General features: G+C 41.3%; 1 protein-coding gene across 10 annotated transcripts in view; it reads right to left on the reverse strand.

Annotated features, from left to right (window-relative positions):
* The window catches only part of raver2 (ribonucleoprotein, PTB-binding 2), a 123,916-nt gene that overhangs the window by 32,221 nt on the left and 76,294 nt on the right, over positions 1–15,401 (reverse strand). For 9 of the 10 annotated variants that reach the window (XM_070887039.1, XM_070887032.1, XM_070887034.1 and 6 more), the window contains exons 8-11: positions 9,614–9,722; positions 8,161–8,429; positions 6,794–6,908; positions 5,906–6,081 (exon numbers count right to left, since the gene is read on the reverse strand). In XM_070887039.1, coding sequence (XP_070743140.1) covers positions 5,906–6,081; positions 6,794–6,908; positions 8,161–8,429; positions 9,614–9,722 — 669 coding nt within the window. Of the gene's footprint in view, positions 1–5,578; positions 5,620–5,905; positions 6,082–6,793; positions 6,909–8,160; positions 8,430–9,613; positions 9,723–15,401 lie in introns of all 10 variants that reach the window. The other variant, XM_070887040.1, reaches the window with a different exon arrangement.

Raw genomic sequence — 15,401 nt, forward strand, 5'->3', positions numbered from 1 at the left:
CAGGTAGAATTCAATACCATTAAGTGTGAGGCGATACATTTTGGTAAAATAAAAATCGAAAATTATATTCTGAATGGAAGTAGGCTCAGTGTTGTGGAAGAGCAGAGCGATCTGGGAGGTATAGACTCAAAGCACTTTAAAAAAAAAAAAAATTCATTCATGGGAATTGGGCATTGCTGGTAAGACCATCATTTATTGCCCATCCTTTATTGCCCCAGAGAAGGTGATGCCTTTTGAACAGCTGCAGTCAGTGTGGTGAAGGTACTCCTACAGTGCTGTTAGGTAGGGAGTTCCGGGATTTTTGACCCACCGACAACGAAGGAACTGCGATATATTTCCAAGTCAGGATGGTGTGAGACTTGGAGGGGAACTTGGAGGTGGTGTAACCCCACTTTTTAAAAAAAGGGAAGGAGAGAGAAAACAGGGAATTATAGACCGGTCAGCCTGACATCAGTAGTGGGTAAAATGATGGAATCAATTATTAAGGATGTCATAGCAGCGCATTTGGAAAGAGGTGACATGATGGGTCCAAGTCAGCATGGATTTGTGAAAGGTAAATCATGCTTGACAAATCTTCTGGAATTTTTTGAGGATGTTTCCAGTAGAGTGGACAAGGGAGAACCAGTTGATGTGGTGTATTTGGACTTTCAGAAGGCTTTCGACAAGGTCCCACACAAGAGATTAATGTGCAAAGTTAAAGCACATGGGATTGGGGGTAGTGTGCTGACGTGGATTGAGAACTGGTTGTCAGACAGGAAGCAAAGAGTAGGAGTAAATGGGTACTTTTCAGAATGGCAGGCAGTGACTAGTGGGGGTACCACAAGGTTCTGTGCTGGGGCCCCAGCTGTTTACATTGTACATTAATGATTTAGACGAGGGGATTAAATGTAGCATCTCCAAATTTGCGGATGACACCAAGTTGGGTGGCAATGTGAGCTGCGAGGAGGATGCTATGAGGCTGCAGAGTGACTTGGATAGGTTAGGTGAGTGGGCAAATGCATGGCAGATGAAGTATAATGTGGATAAATGTGAGGTTATCCACTTTGGTGGTAAAAACAGGGACAATTATCTGAATGGTGACAGATTAGGAAAAGGGGAGGTGCAACAAGACCTGGGTGTCATCGCACATCAGTCATTGAAGGTCGACATGCAGGTACAGCAGGTGGTTAAGAAAGCAAATGGCATGTTGGCCTTCATAGCGAGGGGATTTGAGTACAGGGGCAGGGAGGTGTTACTACAGTTGTACAGGGCCTTGGTGAGGCCACACTTGGTGTATTGTGTACAGTTTTGGTCTCCTAACTTGAGGAAGGACATTCTTGCTATTGAGGGAGTGCAGCGAAGGTTCACCAGACTGATTCCCGGGATGGCGGGACTGACATATCAAGAAAGACTGGATCAACTGGGCTTGTATTCACTGGAGTTCGGAAGAATGAGGGGGGATCTCATAGAAACGTTTAAAATTCTGATGGGTTTAGACAGGTTAGATGCAGGAAGAATGTTCCCAATGTTGGGGAAGTCCAGAACCAGGGGTCACAATCTAAGGATAAGGGGTAAGCCATTTAGGACCGAGATGAGGAGAAACTTCTTCACCCAGAGTGGTGAACCTGTGGAATTCTCTACCACAGAAAGTTGTTGAGGCCAATTCACTAAATATATTCAACAAGGAGTTAGATGTAGTCCTTACTACTAGGGGGATCAAGGTGTATGGCGAGAAAGCAGAAATGGGGTACTGAAGTTGCATGTTCAGCCATGAACTCATTGAATGGCAGTGCAGGCTCGAAGGGCCGAATGGCCTACTCCTGCACCTATTTTCTCTGTTTCTATGTTTCTATGTGTTCCCATGAGTCTGCTGCCCTGGCCCTTCTAGGTGGTAGGTCTTGGGTTTGGGAGGTGTTGAAAAAAAGCATGAAAAGCAGTACCGGAGGTGAATAAGGCTATATATAAAGCCAATGGAATTCTAGGTTATCAAAAGAGGTATAGAACATAAAAGCTAATTTGCAAGGATGAGCTTATAAAACACCTTACTAAGACTTCAATTAAGAGTGTTGTCTGCAGTATTGAGCTCACCACTGAAGGAAGGATATTGAGGCTTTAGAGGGTACAGTGCAGATTGACTAGGATGCTGCCTTTTATGAAGAAATACAAATATAAAGACTTGAAAAATTGGTTCTTTTTGTTAGATTACAAAGCGATAGGATAGAAGTGCTTAAAATTGTGACAATGGGATGTGGAGATAGAAGCAAACTGTTTCAGTAGTTGAGGGGTCTAGAACAAGAGGCCATATATACAAGGAAGAGATTAAAACAGAGCAATAGAAGAGAGAGGTGGATGAAGAGAGGTGGATGAAGAGAGGTAGAAGAAGAAAAAGGGTATGAAGGGATATGGGACCAGGGTGGTAAATACAATTAGAACTATTTGCACACAGGAGAGTAAACACTGTTGGACATTCTGGAGAGTTGTATGTTGGACATCTTGGGAAATTACGGGTTAATAATCAAACTTCCTTGTATTTTAACAACTGACTTTCCAAAATAAACAGGATGGCTTTGAACTGTCATGAGCAAAAAAGCATATCTTGTTTTCTGCTTTTAGTAGCTGATTATGATGTATGAGAAATGCTTGTGCAAAGAAATAAGGAACAGTAATGTCAGTCATGAGTGATTAAGGTGCAATTTTAATGTCTAAAATAACATAGGTAGATGGGTCCCATTAACTAGTATAGAAAGGTGAAGAATAAAGTCTATTCTTCAAAGGGTTTGAGAACAGTTAAGTCAGAAAGTTTTGTTGGAGGGAAGTAGCTTTAGAGTAAACAACTACAACTGTTTACAAGGGACTGTTTTCAAGGGGTTCAGAATCAGATAAGCAGATCACCATTGGAACAAGATGAATTGTCTCTTAGAAAATCTTTACTTGTTCAAGCCGATCTGAAATTAAATATTGCTGTTTTCAACTTATTTTGTGTTGAGGTCCCTTTTGGATTCCTGATTTCCAGAGTGAATAACTGATCTAAATACACAGTTTTGCGATATAGTGTGACTTTACCTGTCGTATTCTATAAAATTGTGTATACATGAACCCTGACTATTGCATTATTTAAGTGTGCAATGGTTGTACAGATTGTTAAATTGAATGAGGTCTCGTCTGTGACATGTACCTTTGATGTAGGCAAAATATGGTGTAAAAAGGAGCATGGTTTTCAACAGTTCTTTAGAGGGCTCAAAAGATAGAACTAGAAAAAGCCATGCTCTGGCCAGAATATTCCCAGTCCTGAGTATGCGGGTTTGGAGGCGGGCCCACTGCCAAAATGGCCCTGACTGACAGCAGGACGGATCCCACTCTGAACCAGACTCCTTGTCAGTTTCTCAACTGTCTGATCTGCGTGCAGATCGCAGACCCGACATCAAGCGATGGGCCAGTTAATTAAAGGTACTTAACAGGTAGTTTAATGCTATTTAAGAGGAATACGCCAAGTAAGTGTGTCGGGTTCTCAGTGACTCTCCATTGCTTTGTCTAGTCGACAGCTGCAGAAGTGGTATAAAAGCTACCATTTCACAGCTGTTCACTTTCCAATGTCAGAAGCTGAAGCCTTCAGGATTTGGAAGACACCTTTCAGCTGTATGCAGTTTGGCAATGAACTCTCCATTCACTGTCACCTCCTTGAAGCAACCTCTCTCACGATTGACAGATCGCTTCTGTCATCTCAATCTCACCGCCATCTATTCCAGCAGCATCTGTGCCCTTGAAAAAAATCTCACCTTGGTCCTCAGAATCCCACCACGACCAGCAACAACACCATCACTAAACACACCAGCATCACCAACCTTCTCCACAATCAACTGATGCTGCATAGGACACAGAGCATCAAGCACTTGACCACAATGCTGCCTGGGAGGCCAGGGATTTACTTCACTTGACGGTGTGCACCTTGGTTGACACCACCCCACCATAAAGCATCCTTGTAATTAATGCCCAAGCCATTCCCTTCATCACCATTATGCAGGGTACAATTATGTCTGACCATTCACGACAACTCACTTCCAAAAGGTAAAAACAAATCTGTGCAAGTACACAAAGCATTCAAAAATAAAGATTTCAATGTTGGACAACACATTTGCAGAAACTGTATATTAACATTGCATAAAACACCAAAGTGCCTACCCTTGTGTGTTGTTAGTTGGTATGATTGAACAAGGCTGAGTATGAGAGTGAGCGAGAGCGCGCAAAGGCAGGGAGAGCGAAGGGAGAGCGAGCGAGCGGAGAACGAGCGAGCGGGCGCGCGAAGGAGAGCGGGCGCGCGAAGGAGAGCGAGAGAGAAAAGGAGATATATGGGTAGAGGTGCAAGGTCAGTTGGTGTGAGTAAGAATGTGCAGCAGTAGGGTAGGGGATGCAGAGTTATGGGGATGTGATGAGTGGCACAGGATGAAGTGGAGTGTGGCTTTGCAGTAATGTTTTGTGATCTACTAAGATCACTGAAAGGTTTGCAACACTGCAGCCAGGTCCTTCTGACGACATCCCTGCTTATGCCCTCCTGTGCAATGTGCAACCAGGCTGCGTTGGTGTCCTGGGGAGATCTCTTTCGTCCTTTGGAAGGGAAGATAACCTCCCTGCATGCTGTGACTCCCTCCAGATGAGTCATGGGAGTGCCTGGGTGTAGCCATGCACCTTTCTGCATTGTTTGTAAGTGTTTGCAGTAGCTCAATGCTGCAAAAGACTGACCGGAGAACGGTCAAAAAAAAAAGTTGGCCATGGTCCCTTTAAGGAAACCGGCTGATGACAAGTTATTAGACGACATCAGACCGTTGGCCGGGAAGCTCACAGGGCAGGCTCAACAAGCCCAATCATCATAAAATTGTGTTGGGAGGGTGGGATGGAGCCAGGAGCGTGTTCCCACAAACCACCAATGCTGGCCACACCCGTTTCACCACTGTTGGTAAAATCACGGCTTCTGTATCTAGTTGGGCCAATCACTTATACTAGATAGCAATAAAGTCCGTTCTCTATAATCCACTGTCCAAGTGTCTCATGCTTACTCGGTGTGTCGTTGTGAACCATAGAGAAAGGAGGTTGACTAACAGTTGAATGTTAATAGACTGGTCGGGCTGAATGGCCCTTTTCATGTTGTAACTTCTATGTCCGATATCTGTCTCATTCAGTACTGCATTTAATAAGTCAACAAATGCATTGGAAAATGGAACTCTATGGCAATATAGGAAGAAACTTCAGTTTATTTGGAAAAGTATTTGAATCTTTACGATACTTTTCCTTCAAACTACTTCAGCCAGTTGCTCTGTGGCTTGGATAGCAGGCTATTTAAGCTACTCAGTGATTTTTAAATAATCAAAGTAATGAATATTTCTTGTACCAAAAACTCACCCAAACAATTGTTTCAAAAATGAATTTCCAGAATTCATCCACATAGTTCATTGAGGAAATTCCCAGACAGACCAGGAAAGTTCTAGCTTTGACCCCTCGTTTGCCTGGTCGCCTCCTCTGACCTTCCTCCTTGACGACCCCCCCCAATGCAAGGAGCTTATGGATTTATCTTCAAAACTCAAGGTGCCTGCTTAGATACCCTTACCTTCCCCCTCCTCAGCAGTCTTCAATTCCCATATAAAGTGCCTAGAAACACAAGGTTACAAGAAAGCCACTATATGTGCAAGCTATTGTATTATATTTACGAGACAAAAAAAAGTATTAAAAAAATTTACATTACATTCTAGTTGTATTCGTTTGAGCACGTGCTATTTTAAAATAAAGCATATCCAAGTCTCCCTTGTTTTACACATTTAAAAATGCTACTTAGCATTTTTCATTGGTCTTAATAGTAAAGGAAATAAATAAATTTAAAATCAAAACCAAACCATTTTGATAAGCAGCCATTACAAATTGCTATTTGTAGCTCTACCTGTGAATAGCCCCCATAGCTGGATGTGTACTCAGGATAGCAGTCAAATGTGTACTGTGAGGCCGATGTCTGCAGCAATTCAGGTGCTGTGGCTGCCCGGGAGATTGTTGGATTCAACACTGGTTCCAGGACTCCAGCGTGCTGTTGCACAGGTGTGTGATTACTGGCATTTCCAACTGAAGGGAACACAAGAAAATGGGTTCAAAATGTACTCAAAAGGTTAAACTAGCTGGCTGTATTGGGAAGAGGAGCGAGCAAAAGCAAATAAAGGTCAAGAAAAATGTCTCCCTATCCTTCTTGAAAGTTCCAACTTCACAGGTACAGTATCTTCACGATAGTTATTTGAATGTGGAAAAGATTACTTCTTAGTTTGTTCCTGTCCACAACCAAAGCCCACAGATGTGCGCTTTCATCCAGCAGTGATTGGAAGTGATAATTCCAAAATAGATAACCGATCCAAGTTGGAAAAAAAAAATCACTTTTTTTTTTAAAAAAGTGCTTGATTTTTCTGTAAAGATCAATTTCAAATTGGTATAAACCAATCGCAGAATGCGATCAGAAACCCCAACCAACCTGAACATTGATCTGGAACCTGGACCATCTGAATTCTGGACATCTATCAAGGATCAAATTTGCCAATATTTCAATCGATACCAATATTTTCAAAAGATTGACAGGAGTACTTGGAGTAGAAAGTAGTCCCCTAGACTTTCCTTCCTTTGAGGCGCCGTTTTGCTTTGGAGCAAAGGCAGAATATTTGTAGTGTTTCTTCAGTGTCTTTCCACAAATTCTAATCAGTCCTCTTCTCTAGTTTAAAACATCTCATAACACCACACCCTAGTTAATACCCTATTAAAAAAGAGGGGACAAATGCCTCAGATTACTCACCATGCAAATTCAGACTTGGCAGTACATTGCAAAAGTTAAGATAAGGATTGTTCGGCATTTTTAGATCATTTGGTGGGATTCCCAGCAACGATGACTGGTTACTCATTGTAGCATTCTGTGGAGAAAGGAGACTTTAAACAACAGGATTTTTATTTTCCTCTGCTAATCATCTATTTGAGAATACAGAATACACTAGTTTAATACATTCCTAGCTACTTCATTGTCTAATTTCTAGTTTTTTTTTTAACATTTCTGGATTAATAAAATTGTAATATTCTTTAAAGAGTCAAATTCATCAGGTTTCTACCATATTGAGATAAAACCTTTCCCCTCCTCTCAAAGGTACCAACTCTTGTTAGAGGTACAGTTTCACAAATGCCAGGTGTGCTCCAGTACCTTGCCCAACTGACTATCTCCATTTGTGAACTTAAACATTGACATCAGGCTATTTAACTGCTGCTGTAGTGGGAATTAAGCATGTCACCATGGGCAGTCCAGCCTGTGTCACTCAGATATCCTATGAATGTGGAATGCACAGTGCCTCTCCAACCGTTGCATTAAAGACTTGCCCAGACTCGCCCATGTTTGCAACAATAGAATATAACCCCTAAGTTCTACTGCTGATGGTTTTGTTTTGTGATGCCCTGACAAGGCATTTGCTCTTTGTGTACATAGAGATTTTTTAAATCAATATATCAGTAGTAAAATTATTTCATGATGTTTTACTTTTACACGTACCCATGTTAGTTACTTTTTTCCCTTTACTTGTGTAAATTACTGCCCTTAGTTTTTGAATTTCCTGCATTGGTAAGTTTTGGTTTAAACAAATTTTCTCCAGAAGGCCGAGTCCAGAAGACCAGCCTATGTTATATTCTTTCAAATCATTATTGCTACACTTAGTTAGGACACTTAACATAGGGATATTTTAGTGCAGCTCATACAAGCACACAAAATAATGGTACTTTTTTGCAAATGAAAATTGAGAATTTTACAACTGTTTTGGGCAGGATTTTGAGCAGATATCTTTTCCATTCAACATGCTTCCATTGTATTTATTAGGATATCTTTGCAATTTTATAACTTAACAAAACTGGTACAAACCATCAATTTAAGGACCTGCCTGTGAATACCACTACAGGAGATCCGCCATACTACAAAATATAAACACTCCATTATAAAATACCATATCCTCAAGAAATTCACCGTTAAATAACTTCTTCCACACTGTTTCAAGGCATACCATAAAAACATATGCTCTCAAGCTGTGTTAAGTACAGGATGGGGGGGAGGGGGGGGGGGGAGATAGTAAAGGCAGAGGGATAAGAAGAAAAGAAACGAGGGAGGGAAAGTGCATCAAAAGTGCTCACCCAATTAGCTTTTGGCTGGGTTTGCTGCTTTTGGTGGCTGACCATCAAGCTGCCCAGAACAGCATTAGGAATTCCTTGAAGATGTGCCTGGGTGATAGAAGCAGAAATTGGAGGTGGTCCCATGACCATATTCGGCTTCTCCAACACAGCTTTCTGCTCAATGACATCTTGTCCCAAGAGTTTCTGATTGGAGCGAAATGGCAAGGTCCCCACTGGCAGCTGAGCAGCTGCTTTAGCAAATTCAACAGTCAATGCAGGAACTGGAATACCTATGTCAGGAAACAACAGATACAAGCTGCTGATGGCAGAATAATGTAATTATTTTTAGTGCATTTTAAAGCAATTGCAGACCACTATCCGAAAGCACTCTTAACTTTTTTGGTGAAGGGATCTGTTTAAGATGAGGTATAAAATTGCTGGGAAACAGAACTACTTCCTATTATGTGAGATATAGAATAGTTAAGTGCAAAGAGAAGCCCCCTCTACCCTGTGCTTTAATCCAACCTCAAAAGAACCCCCCCCCCCCCCACACACACACACACACATACCAGCATGACATTTTCCACAGCTGTCATCATTGTGGCCTCTGATAATCAGAATTAGCTGAAACTGGCAAACTTATTTTATATTGGATCCTTACAGTCAGAGATGGAACTTTCACCTTGCCTGACTAAGCACATGGCACCACCAGTCATAATTGGGAGGAATTACCTCTCAAAGTTACTAATATTGGAATTAAAATCTCTATTTAATTTGACTAGATATTCATACTTGCTGGTAAGTTATGCTTCCAAAATAACTAAAATGGAGGGTGAACATAATTTTGTAATCCATCTTCTTCCACACATTAAAAAAAACATTTTTAAACTGTGCTGAATTCAGATGTTTTAAATAACCAATCACTCTTGGCATCTGGCCATCCTGGACCGAAGCCAGGTCCTTCCTAATGACAAAGGTCAGCATTTCATTCTACAACACAGACACTCAACTTGGAGTACAAAAGTAAATTTTACTTCTACACAGTACTTTGAAAATCCAACATATTTCACAAGCAGGCAATGTGCACCTTTTGGCTGTCCTACTTTATTAAATGTGCAATCTTAGTCAGAAGCCAAGAGTATGGTTAATGATGGAAATGTCAAACTTGTGCAGGAAGGGTGCTCTGAGGTGGAGGTTGGTTTAAAGTACATTCTTGTGCAGTCAATATCCACCCAATGGACTGTCCGGTTAGTAAGTCTTTCATTTGCTGGCATACAGATAGATCCCAGATACTGGCACAGTCTCTATTTATCGGTTGCCTTGACAACAGTCATGGGCACTGCAGCTCAACAATGCTTTGTTGCATGCCTGCTCCGAGCCCTCACATTACTCATTTCGTTCATCATCCAGACAAGCTTTTTGTATGGTTCAAGATAATTTACCAGCTATTGTGCTCAGAAGTTTCTGAATTTACCCTTTGGTGATTCGGCCAAAATTCCTTTCCCAGGGTTCATCATTGTAGTTGGTCCTCGGCCCAAAGCTGCTTGAAGTAACACAGATGGGTCTCCAAGTAAACTGGACTTCTGGAAATAAAATGTTAAATAAATAAAACATTTTTTCCTTTAATTCATTTCTTCTCTCCTCCTGAAGGAATCAACTTGTAGGCAGTTGGCACCCATGGACACAAGTATTTTGTTTAAGTGGCCATTTCTTATGTATGAACCTATAGAATATAGATCATTGGGCTGTTCCACTGTACACCATCACATCCAAGTCAATCATTTCCTAGCAGAAGCATATTACAATCAGAAGTAGGAACCCTGGTTACTTTTGCCCCTCCCTGCCCAAACCAATTACTCCACCATCACCCAAGCAGAGATCAACTGAGCACAAACCCAAAATACAACAAGAGGCATACCTGGTTAATGTGGTTTAGCGGCACAGCAAGGAATGCTGACCAACTGAACCATCATGCTGAATACAATGTAAATAAAATAAAATGAGTATTTTCACCAATATAAAAAAAAAATAACCCTTATAATTACCAGCAGGGCACATTCAGTTCCAAGCGTGCAACAAACCCAACTCCAAAATCCAATTGTGCCCTGAATTAAAAAGCGGTGTGCTGCAGCAAATGGGTTACAAGTTACATCAGTGGTTTGTATTCATTTAGCTCTGTATATAGAATTACCAACCTCTGGATGCAAGACTACAGAAAGTACAAGTCACTAATGCTAAGTTAAATCCATTTTAAACAGTAGCCTACAATTGGATTTATAACCCTCTTCGTGAAGTCACTAACTTTAATATAGTGTAATAATCAGCGTGTGAAATTTTATCCCAATATCCAATAAAGACACCCAGCAAAATAATAGATTTGAGCCTTTCACTAACTTGGGTTATTTCAGGATAAGATTTATTTTGAGCTGCAGGAGTAGGTTACAGGGCTGGTGGCTAAAGATCCAAATGTGTTGGTATTGGAGGATGTGATTAATGTAACCCAAAGTACCACACTCAAAATATATTGGTATAATATTAAATGGAGCAGTTTAAATGCAATTTTTCATTTGCCATATTGGTAATAAGTTAAATAAGCCTAGTATTACTGACCTTACCTACTTCCCCTCCCTCATTGTTGCTTGCAGTAGAGTAAATAATTTGTCACTGAACACCAAGCTCCTCCATGAATAGAGAAATCAAACAAGAATTGAACAGTTTAAGATACTCTATGTCTTTTTTAGATGAGACGTTAAACCAAGGTTCTGTCTGCCCACTCGGGTGGACATAAAAGTGCTTTCGCACTATTGGAAGGCGAGCAAGAGAATTCTTCGTCGAGTCCTGTCCAATATTTATCCTTCAACCAACATCATTAAAACAGATTATCTGGTCATTATCTCACTGCTGTTTTGAGATCTTGCTGTGTGCAAATTCAGTGCCGCATTTGTCGACAGTATAGTTCAAAAATACCTCATTAGCTGTAAAGCACTTTGGGATGTTCTATGGATATGAAAGATGCGATACAAATGCAAGATATTTCTTTTTAAATACTTATAGGCGATGTTTACTTGCTATAGCACACCTCACCACTAAAAACGATTTTTACTAAATGTAAGAGGACAACTTTAAAATCAAACATATCCGAAATAAGTTTAAAAGAAACCTTTTCCTCTAAAGACTGAAATATGGAACAATTCCTAACAAAAGCAGTTGAGATTTAATCAATTAACTCTTTTTTTTTTTAAAAAGCAATCAGGGCAGAAGGAAGGGGGAGAATTAGTGCTGTCCACAGAGGGCAACAAGCCTGGCTTGAGTAATAGAGATGTGCGAATGGATAATTATTCTAAATTTCTGTTTGAAAACCTTTGTGGATCAGGTTGTATTTATGAGAAACTTTGCCTAAAGTGGTTAAACAAAGTCTATGATCAAATGGTTTGTAGAAAGACTGAGCTTAATGGCCTTTGCTCATTCCTTCCTTTTTGTGTTATGTACCCTTTAACATTAGCTTCAGGAAATTACATCCTATCCAACCATTTTCACTACAACAGTGAAAAATCCTCTATTACAGTATTGTTACTGTGGTGACCTGATGTATGTATTACGATTATATAGACCCTGTACTTTTTAAAAAAAAATCTAAATTAACAGCTTTACAACCTTACTTCTAATCTGCCAGTCTCTTCTTCCCGTTAGCCCAATTCTTTTCCAGAATTTCAAAACTAAGGAACACCTTATCTTCTGTAGTCTTTATTTTCCCCCTATAGCTGCAGGTTTTTAAAACCCAAGCTTGAGCCTGGAAATTACTTGGGATGTTATCATTCAAACACAATGTACTGGTATCAAATTGCTCTCTCCGCTATTTTAATGAAGCATTAACCTATTAAAACAAATGGTTAATGTCTCCACTAAAACAGAAAGTAATTTGAGGAGTATGTTAAGCATTCATACAACATAGCTCATGGTAATGTCCAGGCTTCAGCGTCACTCTTTCCAACCTAGGTAGTGCTCCGAATTCTGAATCTTGGTGTTCACTTGTCTTTCTCCTGGGTTGCCAGCGCTACTGGATTGTCGGAGAGTCTCCGGGTATAAGGCATGAATCTCTCCGGCTCTGCTGCTAGCAACCCGGGAGAACTTCGGCCTTTAAATTTCACGCTGCAACGAGCAGTTCCCTGCTCCGTATCAAAAGGGGGCGTTCCCAGCCACTTATGCCTGTTTTGGCCATTTAAGCGAGTTTGGCCAGCAAATAGTTACTCCAAACTAACTTAGGCCAGCGTATGTTGCCACTTCTGTCCACACAGAAAAACCTTACCAAGAGTCAAGGAATCAGTGCAAGTAACTACATTTAAAGCACCACCAAGCACCAAACAAAGCAGAAAAAGTAATAAGCATTCAATAAAAAAATAAAAGAACTGAAGTAAATCCTACCTTCAACTAAAGTCGGCAGCGGCTGGCCGTACGGGAGTCCCTTCGGCCTGGAATGGGTGCGGGTGAATGCGGCATCTGAAGAGTGCGGGGGAGGAGGAGGAGGAGAGCGAAGAGATCCACAGCGGACTCCCCACCGGATCAAAACTCTTCCCCTTCCCCTCCCCCCCCACCAACCTGTCTCTTGTAGCCCTCAGCGCAGGAAGGCAGCGGCTAGCCTGTGCGGCAGGCCACTGCCCGGAATAGGGGCGGCGAGCGTTGGCCCCTCCCACACAACCTGCATCTCTCACACTCAGATCTGGGGGCTAGGAGCTACTGCACATGCGTGCACACTCTAGCGCACATGTGCAGAGGTCCCAGCACTGTTTTCAGCGCCGGGACCTGGCTCCGCCCCCGAATCCAGTTGCCACGCTACGCCACCATGGGAGAGAGGCTGGGGAGCAGCCAAACTCGGCCCGAAGATTTTTGACGCCCTTGGAGTTCTACAATATTAGCGCACCTCTGGTGATTGCACCAGAAATCTGTACTGGCCAAATTTGGGCCCCAAGTCCTCTCATTTTAGTTTCCCCTATAAGTAGAAATATCCTCACTGCATCCACCTTGTCGAGCCCGCTCATTATCTTGTATGTTTCAATAGGATCGCCTCTCATTCTTCTGAACTCCAATGTATATAGGCCCAACCTATCTTTACAAGTCAACCTCTTCATCGCCAGAATCAACCTAGTGAATGTTCTCTGAACAGCCTCCATGCAAATATATCCTTCCTTAGATATGGAGACCTAAACTGTATGCAGTACTCTAGATGTGGCCTCATCAATACCCTGCACCGTTGTAGTAGGACTTCTCTGCTTTTATACTCTATCTCCCTTGCATTAAAGGCCAACATTCCATTTGCCTTCCTGATTACTTGCTGTACCTGCATTCTAACTTCTTGTGTTTCATCCACACTGACCCCAGGTCTCTCTGTACTGCAGCACTTTGCAATTTTTCTACATTTAAATTATAATTTGCTTTTCTAGTTTTTCTGCCAAGTTGATAACCTCACATTATACTCCATCTACCAAATTTTTGCCCACTTACTTAGCCTGTTGATATCCCTTTCCAGATTTTTTATCTCCTCCTCACAATTTGCTTTCCCACCCATTTTTGTATCATCAGCAAACTTGGCTACATTACACTTGGTCCCTTTATCCAAGTCATTAATATAGATTGTAAATAGTTGAGGCCCCAGCACCGATCCCTGTGACAGCCCACTAGTTACTGTTTGCCAACCGAAAAATGGCCCATTTATCACGACTCTCTGTTTTCTGTTAGTTAGCCAACCCTCTATCCATGCTAATATATTACCCCCAACCCAGTGAACTTTTCTCTTGTGCAGTAACCTTTTATGTGGCACCTTATCGAATGCCTTCTGGAAATCCAAATGCACCACATCCGCTAGTTCCCCTTATCCACCTTGCTCGTTACATCCTCAAAGAACTCAAACAAATTTGTCAAACGTGATTTCCCCTTCATAAAATCATGCGGACTCTGCTTGATTGAATTATGCTTTTCTAAATGTCCCACTACTGTTTTTTGACAGATGTCAGGCTAACTGGTCTATAGTTTCCTGCTTTTTGTCTGCCTCTTTTTTTTTTATAAAATAGGGGCGTTACATTTGCTGTTTTCCAATCCACTGGGACCGCCCCAGAATCCAGGGAATTTTGATAGTGGATGAATTGGTTGTAATCTATCTTGCAGCCACTTCTTTTAGGACAATAGGATGTAAGCCATCAGGTCAAGGGGACTTGTCTGCCTTTAGTCCCATTATTTTACCGAGTACTACTTCATTAGTGATTGTGATTGCATTAAGTTTTTCCCTCCCTATAGCCACTTGATTATCCACTATTGGGATGTTTTTAGTGTCTTCAACTGTGAAGACGGATACAAAATATTTGTTCAACGTCTCTGTCATGTATTTAACTGTCATTGAACCCATGTATAAACTGACCCAAGTTGTACACAGAATATTGACCACTAGGTGGTGAACTTGTGGGAGACACTCCTAACCTGGTCTTTCAGATATAAAAGGGGAAGCTCCACCCACCTTCATTTCAGTGCTGGAAATAAAGGTTACTGGTCACAGAGTGACTTTCTCTCAAGTATGGGCCTCGTGTGCATTTGTACTGTATAGCAAGGACATATTAGTCTCTACCATTTCCCTGTTCTCCATTATTAATTCCCCAGTCTCATCCTCTAGGGGACCAACATTTACTTTAGCCACTCTCTTCCTTTTTATGCACCTGTTGAAACTCTTGCTATCTGTTTTTATATTTCATGCTAGTTTACTTTCATAATCTATCTTCTCTCTCTACTATTATTTTTTAAAAGTCATTCTTTGCTGGCTTTTAAAAGTTTCCCAATCCTCTGGCCTCCCACTAGTCATGCCCACATTGTATGCCCTTGTTTTCAATTTGATACCATCCCTTATTTCCTTAGTTAGCCACGGATGGTTATCCCTTCTCTTAGTCTTTCCTTCTCATTGGGATATATTTTTGTTGCGAGTTATGAAGTATCTCCTTAAATGTCTGCCACTGCTCATCAACCGTCCCATACTTTAATCTATTTTTCCAGTCCACTTTAGCCAACTCTGCCCTCATACCTTTGTAGTCTCCTTTATTTAAGCTTAGGACACTGGTTTGAGAACCAACTTTCTCACCCTTCAACTGAATTTGAAATTCAACCATGTTATGGTCACTCATTCCTGGAGGATCCTTTACTATGAGATCATTTATTAACCCTGTCTCTTTACACAGTACCAGATCTAAGATAGCCTGCTCCCCGGTTAGTTCCGCAACGTACTG

Source organism: Pristiophorus japonicus, chromosome 8 (genome assembly GCF_044704955.1).
Source record: "Pristiophorus japonicus isolate sPriJap1 chromosome 8, sPriJap1.hap1, whole genome shotgun sequence".
Taxonomy (NCBI): Eukaryota; Metazoa; Chordata; class Chondrichthyes; family Pristiophoridae; genus Pristiophorus; species Pristiophorus japonicus.